General features: G+C 36.2%; 3 protein-coding genes across 3 annotated transcripts; 1 reads left to right on the top strand and 2 right to left on the bottom strand.

Moving 5' to 3' along the window:
- The first annotated feature begins 1 nt into the window (after position 1).
- Positions 2–4,180, top strand: LOC100118670 (squamous cell carcinoma antigen recognized by T-cells 3). Its single transcript, XM_001602532.6, has 6 exons — positions 2–969; positions 1,115–1,293; positions 1,364–2,232; positions 2,319–2,988; positions 3,076–3,223; positions 3,306–4,180. Exons 1-6 carry the CDS (start codon positions 504–506, stop codon positions 3,746–3,748), a joined length of 2,775 nt encoding a protein of 924 aa, XP_001602582.2. The 5' UTR covers positions 2–503; the 3' UTR covers positions 3,749–4,180.
- Positions 4,168–17,056, bottom strand: LOC100118708. Its single transcript, XM_008213871.4, has 4 exons — positions 14,669–17,056; positions 6,317–6,577; positions 5,505–5,850; positions 4,168–4,860 (listed from the first exon to the last, which is right to left on the bottom strand). The coding sequence occupies exons 1-4, from the start codon at positions 14,870–14,872 to the stop codon at positions 4,466–4,468; spliced, it is 1,206 nt and encodes a 401-aa protein (XP_008212093.2). The 5' UTR covers positions 14,873–17,056; the 3' UTR covers positions 4,168–4,465.
- A 2,240-nt stretch (positions 17,057–19,296) lies between these two features.
- LOC100678328 lies at positions 19,297–23,374 on the bottom strand. Its single transcript, XM_003427657.5, has 3 exons — positions 22,903–23,374; positions 22,653–22,736; positions 19,297–22,572 (listed from the first exon to the last, which is right to left on the bottom strand). Exons 1-3 carry the CDS (start codon positions 22,933–22,935, stop codon positions 22,369–22,371), a joined length of 321 nt encoding a protein of 106 aa, XP_003427705.1. The 5' UTR covers positions 22,936–23,374; the 3' UTR covers positions 19,297–22,368.
- Positions 23,375–24,217: the final 843 nt, after the last annotated feature.

The following is a 24,217-nucleotide window of genomic DNA, read 5'->3' as shown; positions in this document are numbered from 1 at the left end:
TGTGGTTGATCCTCATTGAACTTTACATTTGCATCGGCAATCTCTCCGGTCTGGTATCACCAAAATATTACACCCGGAGGCCGGAGCCCGGAGATTACAGCATAGGTACACACAGGCGTATCTCGAAGGTCAATCAATCCCATCAGAGGATCTACCGGTCGGGCAATAACGTTGTATTTTAAAGTATTTTTATAGTAATATACATCACAAAGAGTTAGGAGGCTTGAATACATGGCTTGGAGCCGATAACTCATTATTTTAAGAAAGGAAAAAGAAAGAGTTAGAAGCTGGTTATTCGAAGCTCTCGTTTTAACCTAAAAGGACTCAGACACAATTCTCTAAAGATTCCTCATTCAGTACTTATATTGAGTATAAGTAGAGTAGAAATGGGTACATAGCCTGGTGCTGATAAGGCTTAAGAAAAACAAAAAGTAAATTATAAATTTTAAGTCAAAGGCACCGAGGAGAAGGAATCTGTCAAACGTTTAGCCTTTCCAAAGAGAATGGACATGAACGAGATTGCCGATGAAGAGGAAAATGAGAGGAAACTACTCGCCGACACGTCGGACGAGGAAAGCGAGGATATTGAGAAAATTGACGATGAGGTGTTGACAAGTGACTCCGAGGCTGAAGGAGTAAAAGTGGAGGACAAGGACATGGAGGATGAGGACAGTGATGGTAACAGCGATGATGAAGATGAAGCCAATGAAGCCGAGGTTCGCCTTATTGAAGCAAAGCTGGCAACTGACCCCTATGATTATGATACCCACAAGAAGCTTATTGAAAAATTGCAATCCATGGGAGAATTGGAACGACTGAGGGCAGCAAGGGAGAGCATGAGTCAAAAGTACCCCTTGACGACTGAAATTTGGCTGTCGTGGCTCAGGGATGAAATAAAACTTGCCGAAACATCAGAGGAAAAGAAGGCTGTCATAGAACTGTGTGAACGAGCAGTTAACGACTACCTATGTAAGTATAAAAATATGAAATATTGTAGTTACATTGACTAATGCAAACATGACAAGACTGATTTATAATTCCATAATTATTCACATTATGGATACTGGTGGTTATATGCGATTATATTAAACTTTTTTGTTTTAAATCTTTTAAGCTGTAGAAATATGGTTGGAATATCTACAGTTTAGTACAGGACTGGGCACAGAGAAAGAGACAACTGAGAAGATAAGAAATATATTTGAACGAGCTTTAACTGCAGCTGGTCTGCATGTCACAAAAGGGGCTTTAATTTGGGATGTCTATAGAGAATTTGAAAACTTTATGGCTCTCATGGTAAGAAACCAAATTTTATTTTAAATTCTGATTAGTGTATCAGTTATAAAGCAATTTTTTTTCTTCTTAGATGGATAAGACAGACCCTGAAAAGAACACTCAAATTAATCGAATTGGCAAACTATACAAACGTCAGTTAGCATGTCCTCTTTTTGGAATGGAAAAAACATTTGAAGAATACGAAATTTGGAGATCTTTAGAAGGTATGGAATGCACTGAAGATGACAAGATTATCAAAAGTGGCTATGAAAGAGCTCTGGCACAGTTAAATGAGCGCATACCTTTTGAAGAAAAAATCGAATCTATAGAAAATAAGAATGAAAGACTTGATGCCTACAAAGCTTATTTGACTCATGAAAAGAAAATTGGAGATCCTGCACGTGTGGCCCTACTTTATGAGAGGGCAATAACAGATATAAGTCTTGAACCAACATTATGGACTGATTATATACATTACGTAGAAACAAACATAAAAATAGATGATATTACAGAAAAGATTTATGTAAGAGCAATGAGAAATGTTCCTTGGTGTGCAAAAGTTTGGCAAAATTGGATTAGATTTTATGAAAAAAAGAATAGTCCATTAACAGATGTACAGAAATTAATCGAAAGTGCTTTTGCAGTCGGCTTTTCTACAGCAGAAGAATACAGAAATGTTTGGATGAGTTATCTTGAATATTTACGTCGCAGAATCGATAAATCTGAGGATGAAAAGAAAAATCTTGAGATTCTTGAAAATGCCTTCAACAGAGCTTGTGATCATCTTGCATCGTTTGGCATTGAAGGGGATCCAAGCTGCGAAATTTTGCAATTCTGGGCAAGAACTGAAGCAATCCATGTGAATGACATGGAAAAAGCGCGCTCGTTATGGTCAGATATTATGTCTCAAGGCCACTCAGAATCAGCAACTAGTTGGCTAGAATATATTTCTTTAGAAAGGTACTTATTTAATGTATAATTGTCTAATAATTAGAATTTGTATTCTTCATAATATTATTATGCAATATTTGTATCTCAATTTACAGATGTTATGGTGACACCAAACACTTACGTAAACTGTTTCAAAAAGCGTTAACATCGGTCAAAGACTGGCCAGAAAGCATTGCTAATGCTTGGATAAATTTTGAACGCGATGAAGGTACATTAGAACAAATGGAAATCTGTGAAACTAAGGTAAAAGAGCGACTCGAGAAAGTTGCAGAAGAGAGGCAGAAATCTCAACAATATTCCAATGCACATGAAGAAGTTCCTTCAAGCAAGAAAGCAGGAAAAAGAAAAATTGAGGCTGATGCAAAGTGGAAAAAATTAGGTTCATCTACAAAAATAGCAAAAATGGATAAATCACCAAAACCAATAATAAGAGAGAGTACTTTGAAATTAGATAAAAAGAAACCAACCAGTGAAAGTAAAAATAATTTGAAACCAAAAGTAGCTCCTCCTCCTGGTTATGAGGAATCAAAGGTAGCTCCACCTCCTGGTTATGAAGAAGCCGATGAAAAAATGGAGGAAGACATGAATAATTTACAAGAAGCAGATCCCAACATCACTGTATTTGTTAGTAACTTGGACTATACTGCAACTGAAGAGGAAGTTCGAGAAGCTCTCAAACCTATTTGGCCCATTATCTCATTCAGAATGGTTAAGGATTTCAAAGGGCGTAGTAAAGGGTTTTGTTACGTCTCATTAAGCAGTGAGGTATACATTTTTTAAATTTTATAAAATTTCTGTCGTTTATAATGACAATGATCGAATTGATTAACAAATCGTTAAATATAATTTTAGGAAGCAGTAAACGAAGCACTTAAACTTGACAGAACGCGTATAAATGGCAGACCAATGTTTATTTCAAGATGCGATCCTGATAAAACGTCGAGAGGGCCAATATTTAAGTACAAGACTGAATTAGAAAAGAATAAACTATTTGTTAAAGGTGACCAAGTTAATTCATTTATGTTACTAGATTAGATTGAAAACTTGAATATTAGTATAACCAATTAATTATTCAATTATAGGCTTATCTCCAACAACCACAAAAGAGGATTTGGAAAATATCTTCAGAGTACACGGAAGTTTGAAGGACGTTCGAATAGTAACTTACCGTAACGGTCATTCAAAAGGTTTAGCGTACGTTGAATTTGACGATGAAAATTGTGCTGCTAAAGCTTTAGTAGCTACAGACGGAATGACTATCGCAGATAAAGTTATAAACGTAGCAATAAGTCAACCTCCTCAAAGGAAACATCTTCCAGGTACAGATGAATCAAACACAGTTAAATCTTTGGGTGGTTCTACAACGAGTAGGTCCCACTTCGGAAATCCCAAAACAATTCTATCCATGGTACCTCGAACAGTTATAAAAAACGTTACTAATAATAAAAGTGCTGAGATATCCGGAAATGGTGTCTTGCAGCCATTGAGCAACGCAGATTTTAGAAATATGCTTCTTAAGAAATAAGGAATGTACTGCATAAGTTTTTTTTTTAGTCTAACATTGGTAAGGATAGCCTAAAATCTTAAAAAATCTGTTAATATGAATATATAATTATTATATAAAAATTGAGAAAAGAAATCAAAACTAAAATTCCTAATGCAATTGGAATTGAATTAGGAACGTTTTTTTACAATTTAATAAAAAATAAAAAACAAGCAAAGTACAACAGTATCATACGAGAGCAATTTTTTAGGATTTTAATGAATCTTACATCCAAAATAAATATCGCAAAACAATACCATTATTTTAAAGAGTTTGTATGTATGTACATATTATATCAACATTTACGAACTACTTACACAAAATGTCACGTAAACTCGAAACTACAAACTATCTACGTGATTGAAATCTTAGATTATTATTAAAGTATGAAATAAAGCGACTTTTGCTAAAAAATAAATACGTTTAATATTACATTCAGTCATAAATATATATACACGTACTCATCAGTACGATGCTAGATATAAATTGGTATGTATATAACTAAATGCACGTTCCTCTCCAGCTCGTATACAGTATGCACATCTCTTTCATTACAGCTACAATGTTTTGTAAATGTACGAGTGTCGAAAAGTACCGATGAATCTTCTTTCTCGGTTGGACGGATTCGTAAGAGAGTATATATATGCCAATAAGCCTTAATAAATAAAATTTGTATTCGTATGCAATTATCACGATCGTTTAGATCTGCATTTGATTAGCGGTCGTGGTGTAGTGTTTCTTTTGTCGCGGCGGAGCGACGGGTGGCTGATGCTGCTGTTCGGGTGTCAGAAGTCTCCTAGCCATGAGCCACTTCTTCGCCCGGCCAGCGTGATAGTAGTACGTGTAAAGCAGTGCCATGACGGCCAGAACAACCAAGAGGCACGTACCGGCGATGATGAGGTTGAACAGCCAGTAAGGTCCACTGTATTCGGGCGAGTAATCGCTTGTTTCTGTGGATGACGGAACGCTGGCGGTCGATGGTGTCGTCGGCCTCTTCGGAGGACGAGGACGAGGCGGCAGAGTTGCTTCTTCGTCACCGATGGCTATGTCGGCGCAGGCTCGAAACTCTTCCTGTGGACCGCAACCCACGGCGCCTACAAAATTCAGCGTTGCAGATTGTTGTATAACAGCGAGATATTAGCGAGCGACGCATTAACGCGAATTAATTCATAGTAAAATGGTCCGTTTTAAAAGGGAAATAAAAAAATATGTTGGAATTTGTGTACCGTTAAGATATTGCGCAACTTCCGAGGTATAATGATGCTTTCGCTCGATTCCGGAAGATAATAACGAAAAATTGTTACGTTCTTTTTTCACGCGAAAAGTATGAAAAGTCAGATAATAGAGCCCACGAATATACGACCGCTTTTTGAACCTGAGACGAGGTTTCATTGCGAGACGTAAAACTTTAGGAAGGAAACTTTATTGCGCAAGCCAAAGTACGGGTCAACGAATGTTGCAGTTGCTACCATCTCACGTCGCAACTCTATTGCTTTTGAAATGACGCAATATAGGTCGCGGACACTTTTTGAGATATTAATAACACTTTCACCCGAGGCGCGTGAGCTCTATACAAATTTTAATGCATCATTATATACACGGACCAGTATATACGTATATTATACTCGCTACGTAAAAGCGTTTTTTGCTGCGTTTCTCGCCGTTTTGGAACGTAATACTATATTCAGCGTGTGCGTGCGCGTGATCATTTTAAAAATCACCAAGACCGCAAATTCACCTGTTCCGTCGCCGCAATCTCCCCAGTTGTTGCCGGCGACGTATCGCCACTGGAAGACGCACTGGCTGCAGGTCAGCTCGTCCGGCAGCTTGTAGTAGGCTTCGAAAATGCGGTTGCCCTCGCCGGGATAATAGCGCACGGTGCCGTTCTCGCCCTTGAGCACGTACTCGTCGAGGCAGTCCTGCGTCACCTCTTGGCCTCGGTACTTCATGGGACAGGTCCGGAACTCGAAGTAGCCGTGATGATTGGCAGTGAGCTCGACGCGCACCGGAATCACGGCCCCGGTCCGGTAGCGGCGCACGATCACGCTGTTGCCGTATTTTCCGCCTGTCTCGTGTGCTCGTGGCTGTGTACGTTTCATTTTATTTATGTATTTATTTGTTTTTTATCAACGTGAGTCATGTTTACACTGGGGCTTTAGTATTAACTCATTAAAATAGTGTGTGTCATAAGAGAGGGTTCAATAGAACAAGTCGGGCATGGCGGGACGAGATGACTGGTCGCGCGCATATTATATATGAATCACGCCTATGAAATTCAATGCTTCCGTATTGAGTATGTAAAATTTTGGAACCGAGAAATGAATAACATCGCGTATCACCGTTTTGCAATCAGTGACTATGCACACACTTGTATGAATTTCCTTTGGTTGATCTCATCGATGGAATCGATGTAATAGAAATTATGTCATCGATCAATTACACCGGTCAAATCAGCGCAAATCGTCGAGACTTTCTTCTATTCTACAAAAGCATTCGTTCTTATATGATCATGAAAAAGCGGAATATGACGACGTGAAAAAAAAATCTCACCGGCTTGGTGTCCCATGCATCGCCGCAAATTCCGCACTTGCCGTTGTTACGCTGCCACTGCCTCGTGTAGCCACCGCAGTAAGATTCATGGTCGTTGTAGTCGGCTGGCGTGTCGAAACCGTACCTCCACATGGAGGCTCTCGACGGCGGTTCGATCAGTCTTCCATGTGCTGAAGCTTCCTCGACCAGGAAGCTTGCAATTACGCTCGCCAAGCAAGCGACGTAAAGAAACGGTCGTATTCTAAACCTAGCGGCGAAGGTCTGCAATGGGAAACCAAATAAAAACTATCAATGACACGGTATCGCATTGTTCCTCCGCGCTATTATGTGATCGTGAGACATTTTAATTACGGTCCCGCAGCGGGCTAATGGCATTGTATTGAAATATCAACACTGTATATGATTTATGCAAATCAATCGAGCCACATATACATACATGTATTCATAGATAAAATAACTGACCCCCTTTTGATATCGATAGGCGTATGCACGTATGCTCTTGAACTTGCTGCAGCTCGAACCGCTCCAGATTCGTTATTGAGATTTCGCGAAATCCAAGCTCGGAGAATTAGCAACAAATAGGTCAAAAAAGGAAGCGTGAAAGAAACATACGACGCTCTGAAAAGTCGAGTACGTGTGTGTGCAGTGCGCTGCTCGTTGAATAATTCATGCCCCGCCTGGGTATAAATCACTCGAGCGAGTCTCATTTGAATTTGTAAAGGGAAGTCGGCGTGTATTATAGTGGCAAGGACCTCGCTATTGTTGTAAAGGTCCACGCGGCTCCGCTGTGTTACGTGTATGTACCATATAGGGTTTATGCCATCGCAATTCTCTTCCTGAATTTCCTAGCGCCGCACTTTTCCCGAATCTCTCGCGAGCAGCCTCAGAATCTCGAGCTCGCGTGTTATTTTCTCCTTTTTTATTCCTCAAGTCGACGCGCGCGTGAGAACAGTGTTAGTTACGCTCGCAATTAGAGCCGACGGTTTAATGCCGCGCTCCTAAAAGTGGTTATATTCCGAACAATTAAGTAATAAAGGAACTTCGCATATACGCGACACGTTTACGTTTGCGCTGCGAGGACTCGAGTTATTGCGTGTTGCGTGTATATGCAAAGAAAACGCAAGCGTGTGTTTTTTTTCAATTTTCATATAAATATTTTGCGTGTTTAGGAAAGACGGGCGCAGGAGAAATCGAATATAGTGATCCACATTGAGTTGTTTTTTTTATAGCTGGCTTTTAAGCGTATCCTTAACTGACCGAATAATGTCTAGAGAGTTCAGAGCATACCGTTCATACTCAAGAGTGTAAAGTCACACTAATGAGGCTTTACGCCTAACAAGACGTGAAAAAAGGGAAAACGTTGCACTAATAATAATCAATTTTTCTTCGGATTTATTCAGCTCGAATTATTAAAATGCACATGAAGCTTTGAAATTGTAAATCTTATCGAACGTATAATTCTTGTTCATGAATATTCTGCTAACACATACGTACTTGAAATATATTCTCTATACAAAGACACGCTACGTGGAAACCAACATATATAATGCTTCGTTACAAACGGCAGGATTATGATTAAAAAATATCTTAAATTCAAACGTGCATCCATATAAAAGAAAAAGAAATCCTATACAATTGTACATTATTAGAGGCACTTCCGTCGTTTATATTACAGTATCAGTTCCGTCATTATTATCATCAGTCCGTGATGTAACTCGTATAATGACAAATCGCACGGTAAATAATTTTCTTGCGAAAGTCCCGATGGAAAAGTCGCGCGAGCGCGCACGAAAAAAAAGGAAAAGAGTGAAAACCTTGTGAAACAGATTCAACTGATGCATGAAAGCCCGCCGCGCTCGCGAGTACGACTACAAAGCTGCGAGGCGCAGCGAAAGGGCAAAATCGATGAGAGAAAGATGAGTCTTGCGATTCGGAACCGGAGTATAACGAGCTCGTTACAACGCGAGGCGTCGATTAGAAAGTAAATGAAATCGATTGGACGTCGTACTGCACTATGCATCGCAGAGAGCTATCGTGCTCTTGTGGCAATTTTATTCAGCCGCCAACGCTCTAAGGACATCGGATTTCACGCTCAGATGTGCGCGATAAACTCTCGGTCTTATGCTGTATTTTTAAAAAGCATGCTAATTTAAGTTGGCTATGCATCCGTGTCGGCTGGTGCGACGTTTGAGAAGCTAAGAATAGAGCATCGTTTTTGCATTGCATATGTTCGAGCTGTGATCTGCATTATATTTTAGAAGATCGCCGCCAGTATATACTAGTATTTTATTATGTGTGCAGGGACAAAATCACGGAACTTTATAGTAGTAGATTTGTATCTTTTTATTATATACAAAGAAATATAGTTCTGTAACAGAACATCGTTAGGACTAACGATTCAGAGACAATTAATAAATACACTTCCGGACGTCTTGTTATCTGTAAATGTGTTCTAAAATTGTAGGTGAATGCATCCACGTCGCCATATCTTTTCGTATAAATCTTAATGAAGACATGAATATAGGAAGTTTTTTGTAACGAACTTTTAGATGAGCGACGATGGCATACCTTCGCGCTGAATCGGACAAAGTATTACATGGAAAATTTTTATAAAGTAGTTTTCTGCATGTTGATGGTTTCGAACATTCGGTAAAATCGTATCATTAGAGGATCAACTATGGTTATAAGTTCATCGATTTGAATGGAAATGAAAAATATAATATTGATATAAGATCACGCACTACATAAGTTAAAAAGAAGTACAATGAAATTTTTGTTAATTGTATTAGTGTTTAAAAAGAATTAAAAATTTAGGCCAAATAATTAGACCTTATATAATAGGGAACAGACATGATTTTTAAAACCTTTTTTAAAATAAAGTTAAGGATAAATCTTATACAAAAGTACAAGAACTACGATTTTTCTGCAATATTTGTTAAGTAATATTGTTTTGAAAATTCAGTTTGCTAATAATACGTTTAAACGATTGAGAACTCACCTGATCAATATGGCGGCGCGAAGGATGAAAAAATATATAGATGTATGAACGTATGTAAATTTTAATACATAAAAAACCTTATTGTTTTCTCAAAAATCATAATAGAGGTGAGAGATAATGCTTCAAAATCAAAATAGATTCATGACGACTGAATTTATGCACTCAAATGCCCGTACGTTAGGTTAGGTCTTTATTCTTTGAGCCGCTATATTGGAGAGCTGCCGTTTTAAAAACTACTCAAACATATGAATTTTTAATTAATCATATTAGGGCCTAGAGGTACTAAATCAGCAAAAAATTGACGCATAACGCATTCTTATGCTATTTTCTACTGTATATAAGTATTTATATGTATATAGCAAAACCATGTCTGTTCCCTATTATGCAGCAGTATGGAAAAAAATCATAAAAACAACTTCATAAATCAAAGAAAAATAACTTTCTATATATACCTGGTCTAAGCAGGTTTCTAACTAGAAAATTCAATAAGTATTATATTAAACATGAATCATAATTGCAAACTAAGTTTATCGGGTAACGTTCAAGTAACTAATTATATTAAAACAAATAAATAAATGTTTTCTACATTTATTTATTTGTTTTAATTCTTATGCATACTGTTCTATAATCTATAAATAGGTTTATATTATTTTTAGAATAACAGTTTTAATTGTTATACTCTACCCTCTTTATAAAAGACAATAAGTTCATTTATGCAACACGGAGATATTTAAAACTTTCAAAATTGCAAATTGTTTTTTTTTTGTTTTCGCAAAACGCTTTACCAATGTTTCATAATTTTTCAATTATTTTTATTTTTTCATATTATATAGCATTTAAATTCTGTTACAATGCCGCTACCCTAAGCGGGTCTTGGGCGTTGTCGACCAGATCGGACGGGTGGGTGCCTATCACTACTACACAGCGCGTCCTTAGAGGAACAGCCCCTGAGAAAGAGGTTAGCTGCGAATAAATTGAATAAGCAGCCGCGGACAGCCGATAGGAACAGGCGTGGGTGTGATGAGCCCACACTGTCGAACGCATTCATCTAGAAACACTACGCAAGCACCACAACAACAAAAACACTTCACATTATCTCTTATCTCTCAATCTATCTCTTTCATCACACATTACAAAAATGGGCAAAAATCCTGCTGCCGAGGAGGATGCGGGAGCGATGACAACTGCCCCAAAAGGGGATGTGTAGAATGATTCGTCACCTGGTCTTACGCGGTAACGATGCCAGCGAAGGCGCGCTGCCTTGCAGGGGGGCGTTAGGATGCGAGAATGAAACCGTAGTGTGTCTGACGACGAATTGACACTGTCCTCGTCAAAGTCGGAAAGCTCTCATACTTAGTTCTAGAGGTATGGGAGTTATCACCTCTAGAACGGTGGACTCACCTGCGAACGGAACAGGATCCGAAGCGCGCGGGTTTAACATAACATCATGGCTCAAAAAAATCAAATCCGAACCAAAAGGGACTTAAGGGTCGGAACTTGGAATGTTCGCAGTCTATACAGAGTAGGTGCGTTTAAAGAACTCGAAAAGGAAGCTGATAGGTACAATCTAGATTTGGTAGCAATACAGGAATCGCGGTGGCCAGATGGCGGAGTACTAGCATCGGGTAACTTCACGTACCTGTATGGGGCCGGGAGTGGGGGATCTCTAGGCACCGGATTTCTCGTAAGCAAAAGCATCATACATTCGGTTAAAAGTTTCAAATACGTCAATGATAGGCTCTCGTACATCATTATCGAAGGTGAATGGTATAGATATGTATTTATTAATGTACACTGTCCTACGGAGGACAAAGAAGAAGAAGCTAAGGATCTCTATTACGAAACTTTAGAGCAGGTAATCGACCAGTTCGCGTCTTACGACACAAGAATAGTATTAGGCGATTTCAATGCTAAAATAGGTAGGGAGGAAATGTTTAGGCCTACTATAGGTAAGGAAAGCCTGCACGAAGCCAGCAATGATAACGGTATTAGGGTCATAAATTTTGCGGCGGCAAAAGATCTTATAATCAAAACTACGTGTTTTAAGCACAAGAACATACACAAGGCAACGTGGACATCGCCGGACGGGGCCACACAGAACCAAATTGATCATTTCCTCATTGAAAAAAGACGTCATACTAATGTTCTTGACGTAAGGGCTTACAGAGGGGCAGATAGCGACTCGGACCACTTCCTAGTAGTAGCCAAATTAAGAGCTAGACTAGTAGCGAATCAAAATAGTAAGCGAGCAAACAAGGTAGAAAGCTTCGATATTGAGAAACTACGAGATAGAACAGAGCGAATTAGGTACCAGATAGAAATTAATAACAGGTTTCAGGCACTTGAAGAAGCAAACACATCGCCGGAGGGGAATGACGAACCGAATAGCTTATGGGGGGACATCGAAAAAACGGTAAAAGAGGCCGCGAACAAAGTACTGGGTAAAAAGATAAAGCCAAAGAGCAAACCATGGTTTGACGAAGAGTGCGAACTCTGGTTTGAAAGGCGCAAAAAGGCTAAATTAGATAGCTTACAAAATAGAAGCGATAGGACCGTAGATGAGTATTCTAACGTAAGGAAACAGACGAGCGCGATCTACAGAAATAAGAAGCGGGAGTATCAAAAGAATCTTATTAGGAGAATAGAAACTAACAGTAAGGAAAATAACCCCCACGAAATGTACAGAGGGATTAACGCCATCAGAAAGGGTTTTAGGAGTAGAGCGCAATTGATGATGGACGAAAACGGGGACCTCGTAACAAATGACAACGAATTACTGTCGCTGTGGAAAAAATATTTCGATAAATTATTAAACGTGCACGAAAATAGCGAAGAATTAGGGGACGAAATTCACACTGCTGAACCCCACGTGGAGGAACTGAGCTACCAAGAAGTAGAGGCCGCGATTAAAAAACTAAAAGACAACAAAGCCGCGGGAAATGACTCTATACCAGCTGAGTTACTCAAATATGGGGGCGTCGAGCTCACTTTCAAAATCTATAAACTAGTATGTGCCATCTGGAAAAATGAAAAATACCCGAAAATTGGAAGGAATCTATCATTATACCGATTTTTAAAAAGGGGGATAAGACAGACTGCAATAACTATAGGGGTATTCACTTTTAGCAACGTGCTACAAAGTTCTGTCAAACGTAATACAAGCTAGACTCACTCCATTCGCGGAAGATATAGTAGGAGATTATCAGTGCGGATTTCGGCGCAACAGATCGACGAGCGATCAAATGTTTACCATAAGACAGTTGTTAGAGAAAAAGTGGGAATTTTGCGAAACCATACACCAACTATTTATAGATTTTAAAAAAGCGTACGACTCTATTAAGCGAAGCAAAATGTATCAAATTCTAGTACTTCTCGGTGTACCGAAAAAACTCGTGAGATTAATTCAAATATGTCTGAACGGAAGCACGGGAAAGGTCCGAGTAGGCGGTAATGTATCAGAACCCTTCATGATACGCGATGGTTTAAAACAAGGGGATGGGCTCTCTACGGTGCTGTTCAACTTAACGTTAGAGTATGCCGTTAGAAAAATGCAGGTTAGCCAGATGGGCGCAACGCTTAATGGAACAATGCAGATACTAGGCTACGCAGATGATTTGGATATACTGGGGGATTGTAGGGAAACGGTAGCAAGAAACGCGGAAATCCTCATAAAAGCGGTGGAGTATACAGGGTTAGAAGTGAGTGAATCAAAAACAAAGTACATGATTGTGGATAAGCTAGGCATCTGCAGAGGGGAGGAAGATCTCAGAGTTGGGAATTTTACTTTTGAAAAGGTTAGCGAATTCAGGTATCTGGGTACGACCATAAATGATAGAAACGAGATTAATGTCGAAATAAATAAGAGACTCCATTCGGGTAATGCTTGCTTCTACGCCGTGAGTAATTTACTTAAGTCGAGGCTGTTGTCTAAAAACGTTAAATAAGAATATACAGGACAATAATACTGCCGATGGTTCTGTACGGGTGCGAAACGTGGGCTCTCACTAAGCAGGCGGACAACCGTTTTAGGGTATTTGAAAATAAAGTCTTGCGAAAAATATACGGGCCGAAGAAAGATGAGGACACCGGGGAATGGAGGAGACTACACAATGATGAGTTACACAATCTGTACGCGTCACCAAATATTAACAGAATAATAAAATCGCGCAGATTGGGATGTGCAGGGCACGTAGCGAGAATGGTAGACGACCGTACGGCAGCGCGTGTCATGAAGGGCAGGCCGATGGTAACGCGACCTCTAGGTAGACCTAGAAGTAGATGGGAGGACAACGTAAAAGCGGATCTAGTAGAAATAGGACGGGTGGGTGTTGATCGGAGAGGTGCATCTTGGGTGGGGTTGACACGAGATAGGGCAGCGTGGAAGGCTTGCGTAGATGAGGCGATGAACTTTCGAGTTCCAAATACCATGTAAAAAAAAAAATAGCATTTAAATTTATGGTTTTACGTTTCATTACAATACTTTCAGTTCGTATTTAGGCCTTACAAGTTACTACCCTTAAGTGGGTAGTTAAAACCTTATGGGTCTAGTAAATATATCAAGTAAGACCTGGAAAAATTGTTATAGCATTATGAATTAAAATAAAACTATCTGTATACATCTGCTTTAATTTTACAAACGCGGTATATTAACTTATTAAGACGTTCAATGACTTATTAAACGGTTTTACAATAAGACGTTATGAGGATAATAATTCGTTATAGCTTGTCAAATAATAAACCTGCGTCTATGTTTCCTTATAAAATCTTAACGACGTATTTGAGTATTGATTTTAGTTTTTATCTAATCAACGCGTTCCGCAACAATAACAGTTAGGTGATTCTACCAGATTTTCTACTAAATAATTCCGAATTAGCGAATGAAGATTGTCGAGTAAATATTGTATATCAACTAATGTTTAAACATGATTTCAATAATACAGATTCAAGTCAATTTTGGATACGAAACGAGCATAACCTGAAACAGAGGAAGGATTCTGTTAAGCTGCTTAAAAATTCAGCATCTCCTTTAGAAAGGTCAAAGAAACCGTAACGAAATCTCGTCCTCGATTCAGCACAAACAAAGAGGCTTTCACGTTACAGACTGTCCACTCTAAATCCACATATGTATATATACCAAACACACAAGCGATATATACCACTATATGCTGGTCCGCGCACTGTCGCGCATCAAACTTTATTGTACCGCACCCCTCGCATAGATCGTAGACCTTCGCCACCACCTTTGACTCGCCAATATAATCCAGCTGCAGGAAAAGGCCCGAAATTCCACAGAAGCTTACGCATACGCTACATCGATAAAAAACGAAAAAATAAAACGATCGGATATTACTCACCGCCTGGCAGTGCTGCGAGCGTCCCATGGCAGCTCGTTCGGGCCTCGAGTCAAGGCGTCGCTGGCATTGGCCGCAGCCGTGTCGAGCAGCTGAAAGGACCCGGGACTCGGAACCGGTCGCCGAGGACTGAGGCCCGAGCTGCTGTGGCGGCAGTCGCTCGTTGCCGATGCTGCTGCAGCGCCGCACCGCGTAGGAGTAGGTCATTAGAGCACGAGCCAACGAGCCGCGAGCCGCATTCGCGATTCGGCCCTCGTACGTGTCTTCGGCGTTGATATGCTTCAAGCAAACGGAAGATTCTTCCGTGTTCTTGTTGGGCCCAGCTACTGTCGAGAAATATTTCGGGGACTTATTTTTTTTCTCCGTCGGAGAAAGGCCGGCTCTTTTGGCGCTGATGAGCTGCCTGCCGCAGGCGGTTATTATCGACTGATTTTAGCCTTTCAATGGGCTACTCTCTGGGCTGTTCGGGGAATGCAAATGGTTTTAGAAAAGTCGAATAATTAGCAGCACGTGTGTTGTGTAGGGAAGTCGCACGCTGAAATAGGGCAAGACGTCAAAATGTTGGTCAGTAGTTATCTTTTTAGTTTTTTAATGTTGAAATAAGAAATGGATTTTTAGTTTAATTAAGAGAGAACATCAGACAACAGTACGTTACACCATGTTTTGTGAGGAGCTAATTTATTTGAGGAGTTAAAGTAACTAGTTTCGTGTGCATTGTTATAGAAGATTCACGAACTTAAGAACATTATTTTTTTTTCTGATTACAGATAACCTTGCAGTTCTATTATTTTGGAGAAATTCTATTGTTAGAAGCAAAAGAATAACACACGCGATGAACCAGAATGTAAAGATCACTTCAGATGTTCACGGATGATGCGAATGCAACCAAAGCTACATTATAGTCGAGATTAGATGCCGTTTAGGAGTAGGTGTCTAATTATAGAATTTCATACATCATTATGAGTTTACTCAATTTGATATTTTAAACTTTTTTTTCTAATTGTTGAACCCTTGAGTTCGTTACGATGCTATATTAGCGAGCACGCGACAAACCCAGTGTGGATCTTATCGTTTGAGAAACACGCAAGACAACTGAGTTTACTACCATGTTATATTTGCTAGAGAAAAGGTGACTTGAGAATTTTTTCCCGCAATTTTGCATGGTTTTTGAATATTTACATCGGGATAACTCTACAAAAAACTCTGCACAATGTATTTTGTTACCCTAACTAATTTCATGTAAAAGCATTATCTAGGCTTTTTAAGTATTATACTACACTGCCAAATTACAGAAACGTATAAAAATGCATTGTTATAATAATGGGATAAATTTTACAGTTTCGTAGAATTATTAATGCAGGAAATGTACATGTAAAAAATTCTTCATGGAATTTTTCGCATAGCAAAACACGTCGAACGAGCACTTTTTTGTGTAGGTATAATGAGTTCCGGGACAATAAATAAGCCAGTCGAGTTTTTACATTTTCCGACTGATTATATATGTTATAAATTATTTAAAAATCAAACGTTATGATAATACACGCATATGGATATTTATCTGATGCAAGAAATTATATTATCTTATAATTTTCTTGCAATTAAATAGCGTTTGAGGCTTTGAAAAATATTCTACAATTATATCTTTCTCAATTATATTCTTCGACTATACATAGCACCTTACAAAAATTCGAGGCTGACCTCGAATGCATACGGACTCACCGGAATCGCGGTGCTGCTTCCCAACAATCCTTGCTTTCAAAAAAAGGACACGCTTCTCGGTCCTCCAAATAGCATGCGCGCAGCACCTTTGCACCTATACAGCTGCACTTTGTCGTTGAAGCACAAACTCTCGCGTTTCAACTATATAAAATATACCTACGCGCGTATAGAAAAAGCAGAAAAACTTTGAAAACGTAAGTATACCAACTATCCACGCCTTTCACACAGAGGCGATAAGTGAGACGCGCGAGTTTCGTGTGCCGGCACGCGATATTCGGTCTACGTATGTATCTGCGGCAGCAGTTCTGGAGGTATATACTTTCTCGCGGGACGGCTGCGACGTGAATGGGAACTCAAAGCCCCGACACGGGAAATCGCTTCGGCCGGCGATGCCACAAAATGCTGTCGTCCCACGAAAAGGAGGAAGTGGATTAAAAGGGAATGGCTTCTTTCATGCTCGAGAATCTCGTGTAGGATAAGGATTTTTCATGAGCATGCACTCGCTACCATCGTTTGTTTCGAGCCTTAATTTCGATCTTACTGATTGCTAATTTTTTTATAGAGATATTATTATACGCAGGAATTAGCTTTTATGTTATTCTTTGTTAGCTGTAATACGAGAAGCCTGCATTCACTTTCGATTACATAAAGTGTTGATTTAAACTTTTTTACAACAAATTTTAAATCATAATTCAATATTAAATATTTTTTAAGATGCGTCACTTTCAAAATTCGAATCAAACGGTACAAGTACAATATATATATATATATATATATATCGCTCATGCGATAAAACGTTTGCAAACATCCTGGCAGATGTGCATACTTTCGCGCGAACCTTAAATAATACCGTTATAATTTGAAAGAAAAAAAAATACTTATCCTGCGAAAAATATAAAAGAACATTTTTTATTTTCATAATAATTACTTAATATATTAGTTGAAAGTGCTATAAAAAATTTCATTCTTAAGTGAACGTTCTTTATAGATCAGGAAAGATCGATCAAGTATCGAAAGCATATCTAATCCTAGTTGTCGATTGTTATTTCATTTCCCGTCTCGTTTTCCCGTCGATTAAATTATCCTACAACCGCGCACTCTCTTTTTGCAACGTCTCCTCACGTTTCTAATATCCAGGAACGAATTTCGCGGTCTGTCAATGGCACGTCAATCGTTCTCAACAACCGCACAAATAATTCAGCGAGCTAGACAATTCATCTTCACTTTATACCTCAAATAGCAGTCACGATTTCACTAAGAATCAATATTATTGTTTTCGGTGCATGCTTTTCTATGCAGCTCGACAAAAGTTGAGGAAGAGGTGATTTTCTTACACATTTTTTTTTAGCTTATGCATTATAAAAATATCGATGGTGCATTGAAATTGTGGTATTATGGAATGACTGAAAAAAATGCGGAAGTATTATTATATCGGCCTCAAAAAATGAATTGCACGATGGTTTATTATATTATAGAGTGTATCCATATACTTTTTTTAAGAACTACAGCTAATTTTCTCTTGAAATTTTGTTTTAAAATGCCATTATTTCGCTTTCATGCTTTTATAACCACATTCAAAAACTATACAAAATATATAACATTGCGACAAATCATAAAATTTATCAATATAAATATAACTAGTAAAGAGACAGGTATTTCTTTAATTCTTGAATCAAAATGTTTTGGACTGGCGCAGAAGCTAACGTTTGCGGTTACCTCGAGATCGAGAAGTTCGTGTATTTGTATAGCAACACGAACTTTATTGAATATATTGCTATACAATATATTCAATGTGGCTATACAATTACGAAAGTTTATTGTATAGCAACTTTACGTTATGTTAGCCCTTGAAAGCACAACCGGTCTTCTGCAAGCTATAGTGCGTGTTGCAAAGCGCACTTTAATGGTTCCTAATTGTATACACTACGTACATATCTGCAGGAATTGGGAATTCAAAATTATTTTTAAAATGATACATTTTTTCTTGTTTGAAACTTCCATCATAAAAATATATTCTAAACGTAAATAAGTAACTTATTGTTGCTAACTGTTTTAAAATTAGAATATTATTTATTTTCTGCATATTATATACACGACTTAGTATTCTATGCAAAAAATTTTCGAAAGATCGGAAATGACTAACTCTCGCATCATAATAAAATATATGATTCTTTCCAAGTCTCGCTTTAAACCTTGAACCGTGTGTACAGGCTATGAAAGTTCAAATGTAAAGCTTTACTCTATTGCCTATAAAGGATATCACATTTTGTTTAAAGAAATATATGTATGTACATATAATTATAAATTTTGTACATATATATGCACTTAACTTAATAAACTTTGTTATTCATAATTTTTATTATAACCACGACTGATCAACCAATGACGAGTTCCTTTCCCATCCCTTACAGCTTAGAATAAAGCGATCAAGCTTATACTTGAGATTAAATCATTTCCTGGAGATTCGTACATTCAAACAAAAAGGATCGATGTTTCTTATCGTGAGAAATACTGAGTCATCGCAGTGAATGGGAGGAAACATAACTTCTTAGTGTCGTGTCCTTTGATTTAAAAATCCATCCATATATATATATATATATATATATATATATATATATATATATATATATATATATATATATATATTATTTTATTTAAAAATTATCTGGGTAACTATTGAAAAATCTAGAATAAAAATGTCTAAGTTAATGATAAAAAAATATACGTTTATATTAAACGATTCTTGTAGTAGATTACATTGATCAGTTCCTCTTGACAGATGTATTTGCGTAAGATTTTTACTATATCATCATTGATGATACAGTAATATCCTAACCACAACTATATAGCTGAGTTTTTATAAGGGATATTATAACATAAAAGACAAAACGTAACATAAAAACAAGTAACGATTTACAGCTGCAGATATAACAGTTTATTTTATAGCATATAATGTGATAAATATTTAGAAAGATACAGATTGTTGCGAACAGAAATATTTAGAATGTAAATTAAATGCCAAAAGTAAATATATATTTAAAAAATTATACTGCTGTAACAAGTCATTCAACGAAATACAGCACACAACAAAGTTTTTATGAACAAAAAAAGGTTTCTTATTTATGTATTAACCAATTTTATTGCAAAAAATTTAATTGTGGTTTTTATACCCATGCAATGTGTATTGTAAAATAGTTGTAAAATTGTTATTTAATATTAATCCTCAAGTATACACACACACATAAATAATCGTCATTGCAATCGAATTGTAAATTATCATGTACTTTGCATAGCAATATTATTAAAAAATAATTTAATTTTAGATATAACTAGGGTAAGTTAATTTTTTTGTTCCATATCTTTGTTGTTTATCGCATTTCTAAACTAATTATGTTCACGCTTGTTACGTAAAGCTTTAGTACAAATAATGTGTGCATAACATGACAAAATCACAGTTTTTCTGTCTGTTCAATATATTATAAATTCAAATCAATGAAATATATATATATATATATATATATATATATATATATATATATATATATATATATATATTCATTTCGTATGGTATTCAAATTGAACGTTTGATATGAGATATTGAAAAAATAACTTGTCAATTAGTAAGAGGCACCGATTACATCTATTCAACAATTTATTAATCCCTAAAATTATAAAACACTTAATCTAATGTTCGAATTTACAGATAGACCATGGTGATACAACTTTTGTAATTGTTAATTTATTATGGTGACTGAGATTATTGTAGCATAATATAAGTTTTCGAAAATTGTTTTGTATTGTGCACCATCGACAATATCGACATTTTATTATTCAAAGAATGTTGAAAGCGTGCAAAAAATTTAGTGTTAGAAGCTAGTGTAAACGTGAATTTGTAAAACACTATGTATAAATCTTATACATGTGATATGTGGTCTACAATATTAAACGTTTATTTATTAATTTAACACATATAATTTATTACGATGTATATACTCAAAATTTAAAATAAAATTTCATAAACTTTTGGCACGCAAAAATGTGTTCCAGACCATTTTTCTCTTGACTTACATATACATGCATAGAGGGTAAAATTTTTCTAAATGCAGGTATGAAATTTGATTGAATTGCTCTATTGTTGTTTACTATATAGTAGAATTTTCATATAAAAATTACATAAAACTATACTGTATAAGAAAAGTTCGAAAAGTTGATGAGTTAACGATCGGTAAAAAAAATTAGTCAATGTTAGAAATTTACAATAACAAAGTGGAGGAGAATCTTCGATCCCAAAATTTTGTAAAAGATTAAAAAATAATTTGTAGATTATACACATCATTGAAATTGACCTTTTTGTATTGAAGTATAGCAATATTTTATTCAATAAGCCTACAATTTTTTCAATATAAATAAAAAAGTAAAAAACTGATTGTATAATAAAATTTGTTACGCATTGTTTTATAAAATTGTATGACTCCGAATACACGAAGAGAAGTCGCGAGTAAAATTTACTCATAGCGCCAATAAAAGTTATCTGATAAAGTCATGAAAATATAACTAGCTAAAAGTATGTAAAATACCTTTTTGTACCAACAAACGATAAAGTTTTGTGCAGTAGTTCAGACCACTGGTGATTTTACCCGAATTTTAAGAAGAAAACGATTTTTCTGGAAGAATATTTTTTTAGCTTATCTTCTGTTAAGCATATACTTATACTCAATCAATAATGAAAATACAAAAATGTATAAATAAATAAAAAATCTGGGAAAAAGATATTCAATTTGATCCAATTAACAAAAAAAGGTATTTTTAAATAACGTTTTTCTAAGCAAAAAAGCTATATGAACTTCATATGGCGATAACTTTTCTTGTAAATTAAAACGAGACTTAAAAAATTTCATAATCTAACCTTTAGATTATTATTTATTTCTTGACAAACACATTAATAATCTATTAGAATATATCGCTAACATTTGAGTATTGGTTATTTCGTACGTCTAGAAGTACCTATACTCAACACGATGAATGCATTTAATGTGTCCTAAGTCTTAAGGCAATAATGTTGTTTTCAGTTATACTTATTTATTTGTAATAACCATTTTTTAGTTATTTAAAAATCATCTGAAACTAAACAATTTTTTTTTAATTTATTGAAATAGTAAAATAATTTTACTATTATGTAAATCTATAATAATATTAAAATAATTATTTGATTTACTTAAGGTAAATATCATAAAAAAAAATTGATTGTAATGATGGTCTTATTTTTATTGTATGGTTTCTTTTTAGATTAGATAGAATAGAGCTGGTATTCCTAAAATTGACTGTATGACCAGTGTTAGATAATTTATGAAATACCGAGAGATGTGCTTTTATATCAGTAATTATATTCGATGTTATTTTATAACTCTGATATCATTAGATATTCGATCCAGTGTTATTAACATTTTCAGCGAACATTTTATTTGAGTGATATCACCCAATTGAGTATTAATTTATCTAATAAATGCATGCAAATTATTTTGCTTAGAAGTTAATTGAGACTCCGTCTTATAGGGAGCATTTAGATAAAGCAAGATTTGCACAAGCATGTATGTAAACACATTGCTTTTTGCCAAGCGCAACAAAATATGTCATTCGAAAGGCTGTGAAAAACTGTTAATTGAATGATGCCACTTAGTATTTTCTTTCCAATTCAATTTGTCCATTCATAAATTGGCCCTGTATACCAGACTAATCTCTAAACTCTGCATAAATTTGTCACAGACTTTCCTTAACTTAAAATATAAAAAAGTTAATATTTTACTAGAGTCCAAATTAGCTATTTTAATAAATTTGATTTTAGTTTTTATATTCTAAGGGCCAAAAGTTGAAATTTTCCATATTGAAGTAGGTGATTCATATAATGACAAGAAAATCATGATGAAATGAAAATTCTGATGATTAAATGAAAAAAAGCAACTTCTAAATACATTAAATAACTATTTTTACTTAAGCTGTGGTGTTCTGTTGCGACCAACAATTCTATTGCGCAAGACATTAAAGTGTCCATGGACCTGTAAAAGCTGAGCTCGAAGAGAATCCGTGAGTTGCTTCTGCAGTTGCTGAACTTCCTGAATATCTTGACGTAAAACCTGGTACTCCTCCTTTACTTGAGTCACTGATCGTAGTAAACGTAGTACTGACACTGGCTGTGAAATTATTATCAATTTATAATTTTGAACAACTGATTAACAAGTCAATTTACTGAACATATTTTTTCAACACAAACCTCTGACTCAGTATCATGAAATTCCTTTTCAAAGGCATCGATTTGCCAAGCGATCATATCAAGCTTTCCATCAGCCTTTTGTACCTGCAACAACATAAATATTACTCCTTTTTTCCATGCATCAGAATAATCTTAGCAACTTTCTAATTATGTAGATCAATTATCTGTAAAATAGTTAATTTTTCAAATATAACCCAGGTGTTCCAAAAACAAAATACTTATCTACTATGAATGTCAACAAGGAACCTACGCTTTCTTCTAGATGCATAATTGCAGACTCCATATCTTCGGATCTTCCACTAACGAACAGAATGAACTCGAGGGAAGGAATGAACGCTGCAAGGCTCCAAGGGCGGAAAAGCAGCAGAGCGGATGGAAAAGAGGTGAACCCAAGCGAAACACAAACTGATGTTTTATTACTCGCGAATCATCGATTTTCGCCTACGGTTAGTAGGCCGGCGCTTTTCCTGGCTTTTGAAATGCCACTTCGCAGAGCATCCTAGTGGTGGCAGCACACGAAAGTAGCCAAATTTAGATTACACCGCGTACAGCTGCGGGGGGTTGCTCTCCGCTCATATATCGATAAACGAGTTTATCGTGTACGTTCCGCGGTGACGATTGCAGTGTCACAGTATGCGAAATGGGTAGTAGTTTGCGCGGGAAATTCAAAAACTGGACAAAAAATTTTTTTAAATGCTGGAAAGAACTTGTTCTAAATGTATAATATTATTTTTAATTATAAAATTAAGGTTACAATGTGAAAAGAAAGTAATTCTGTAGGTAACTTATTTTTAGAACTTTTATTACAAAATACAATTTTGGTAATTTCAGATTAGTAATATTTTATACATAGTAACGATAAATTAAACGCTGCCTCTCCAGAATTCCAGCTTGAAAATCTCCCTCTTCGAAAACATGTCTGTCATTATTGGCATGATTTTGTGCTGGAAAGCCAGGACGTATACTGAAAAATAAATATTAACAGAATATCAATTACAATTTTATATCACTTATTTTATTGATTGAAATGTAATCCTGGAAACAGGATTTGCACAAATTACAAGTGCAATGGAAAAGCTGTGTACTGATATCGCTGCTGCATTTATGCAGCTTAGAACAGGTCCACAAGTTGAAAATGCTACCGAAGACTTAGAGATTGACAAAGATATCGAGTATAACACAGCGTATCTAGATCCTGAATATGAATAACTATTATTTTATAATAAGAGATTTTTAAGCTAACATTTTGGAGAAGCAGAGTTTGTATTTCGGTTGTACAAAATTATATTAAAATTGTATTTTGTACAAACTTGTACTCATTTATGAATAAAAGTTCTAAAAAATAATTATTTTCTTTAGGAATTACCTTTATTTTAACATAAGAATATTTAATAACAATGAAATAACTTTATATATTTTATAAAAATTCATTACATTCTTTCTAGCATTTTTTGACTATTTTTTTTGTCCAAATTTTGAATTTCCCGCGCAAACTACTACCCATTTCGCATACTGTGGCACTGCAATCGTCATCGCGGAACGTACACGATAAACTAATTGTTTAT

The sequence above is a fragment of the Nasonia vitripennis genome (assembly GCF_009193385.2).
Source record: "Nasonia vitripennis strain AsymCx chromosome 3 unlocalized genomic scaffold, Nvit_psr_1.1 chr3_random0004, whole genome shotgun sequence".
In the NCBI taxonomy this organism is placed as follows: Eukaryota; Metazoa; Arthropoda; class Insecta; order Hymenoptera; family Pteromalidae; genus Nasonia; species Nasonia vitripennis.
This window is presented reverse-complemented; position numbering and strand designations above follow the sequence as displayed.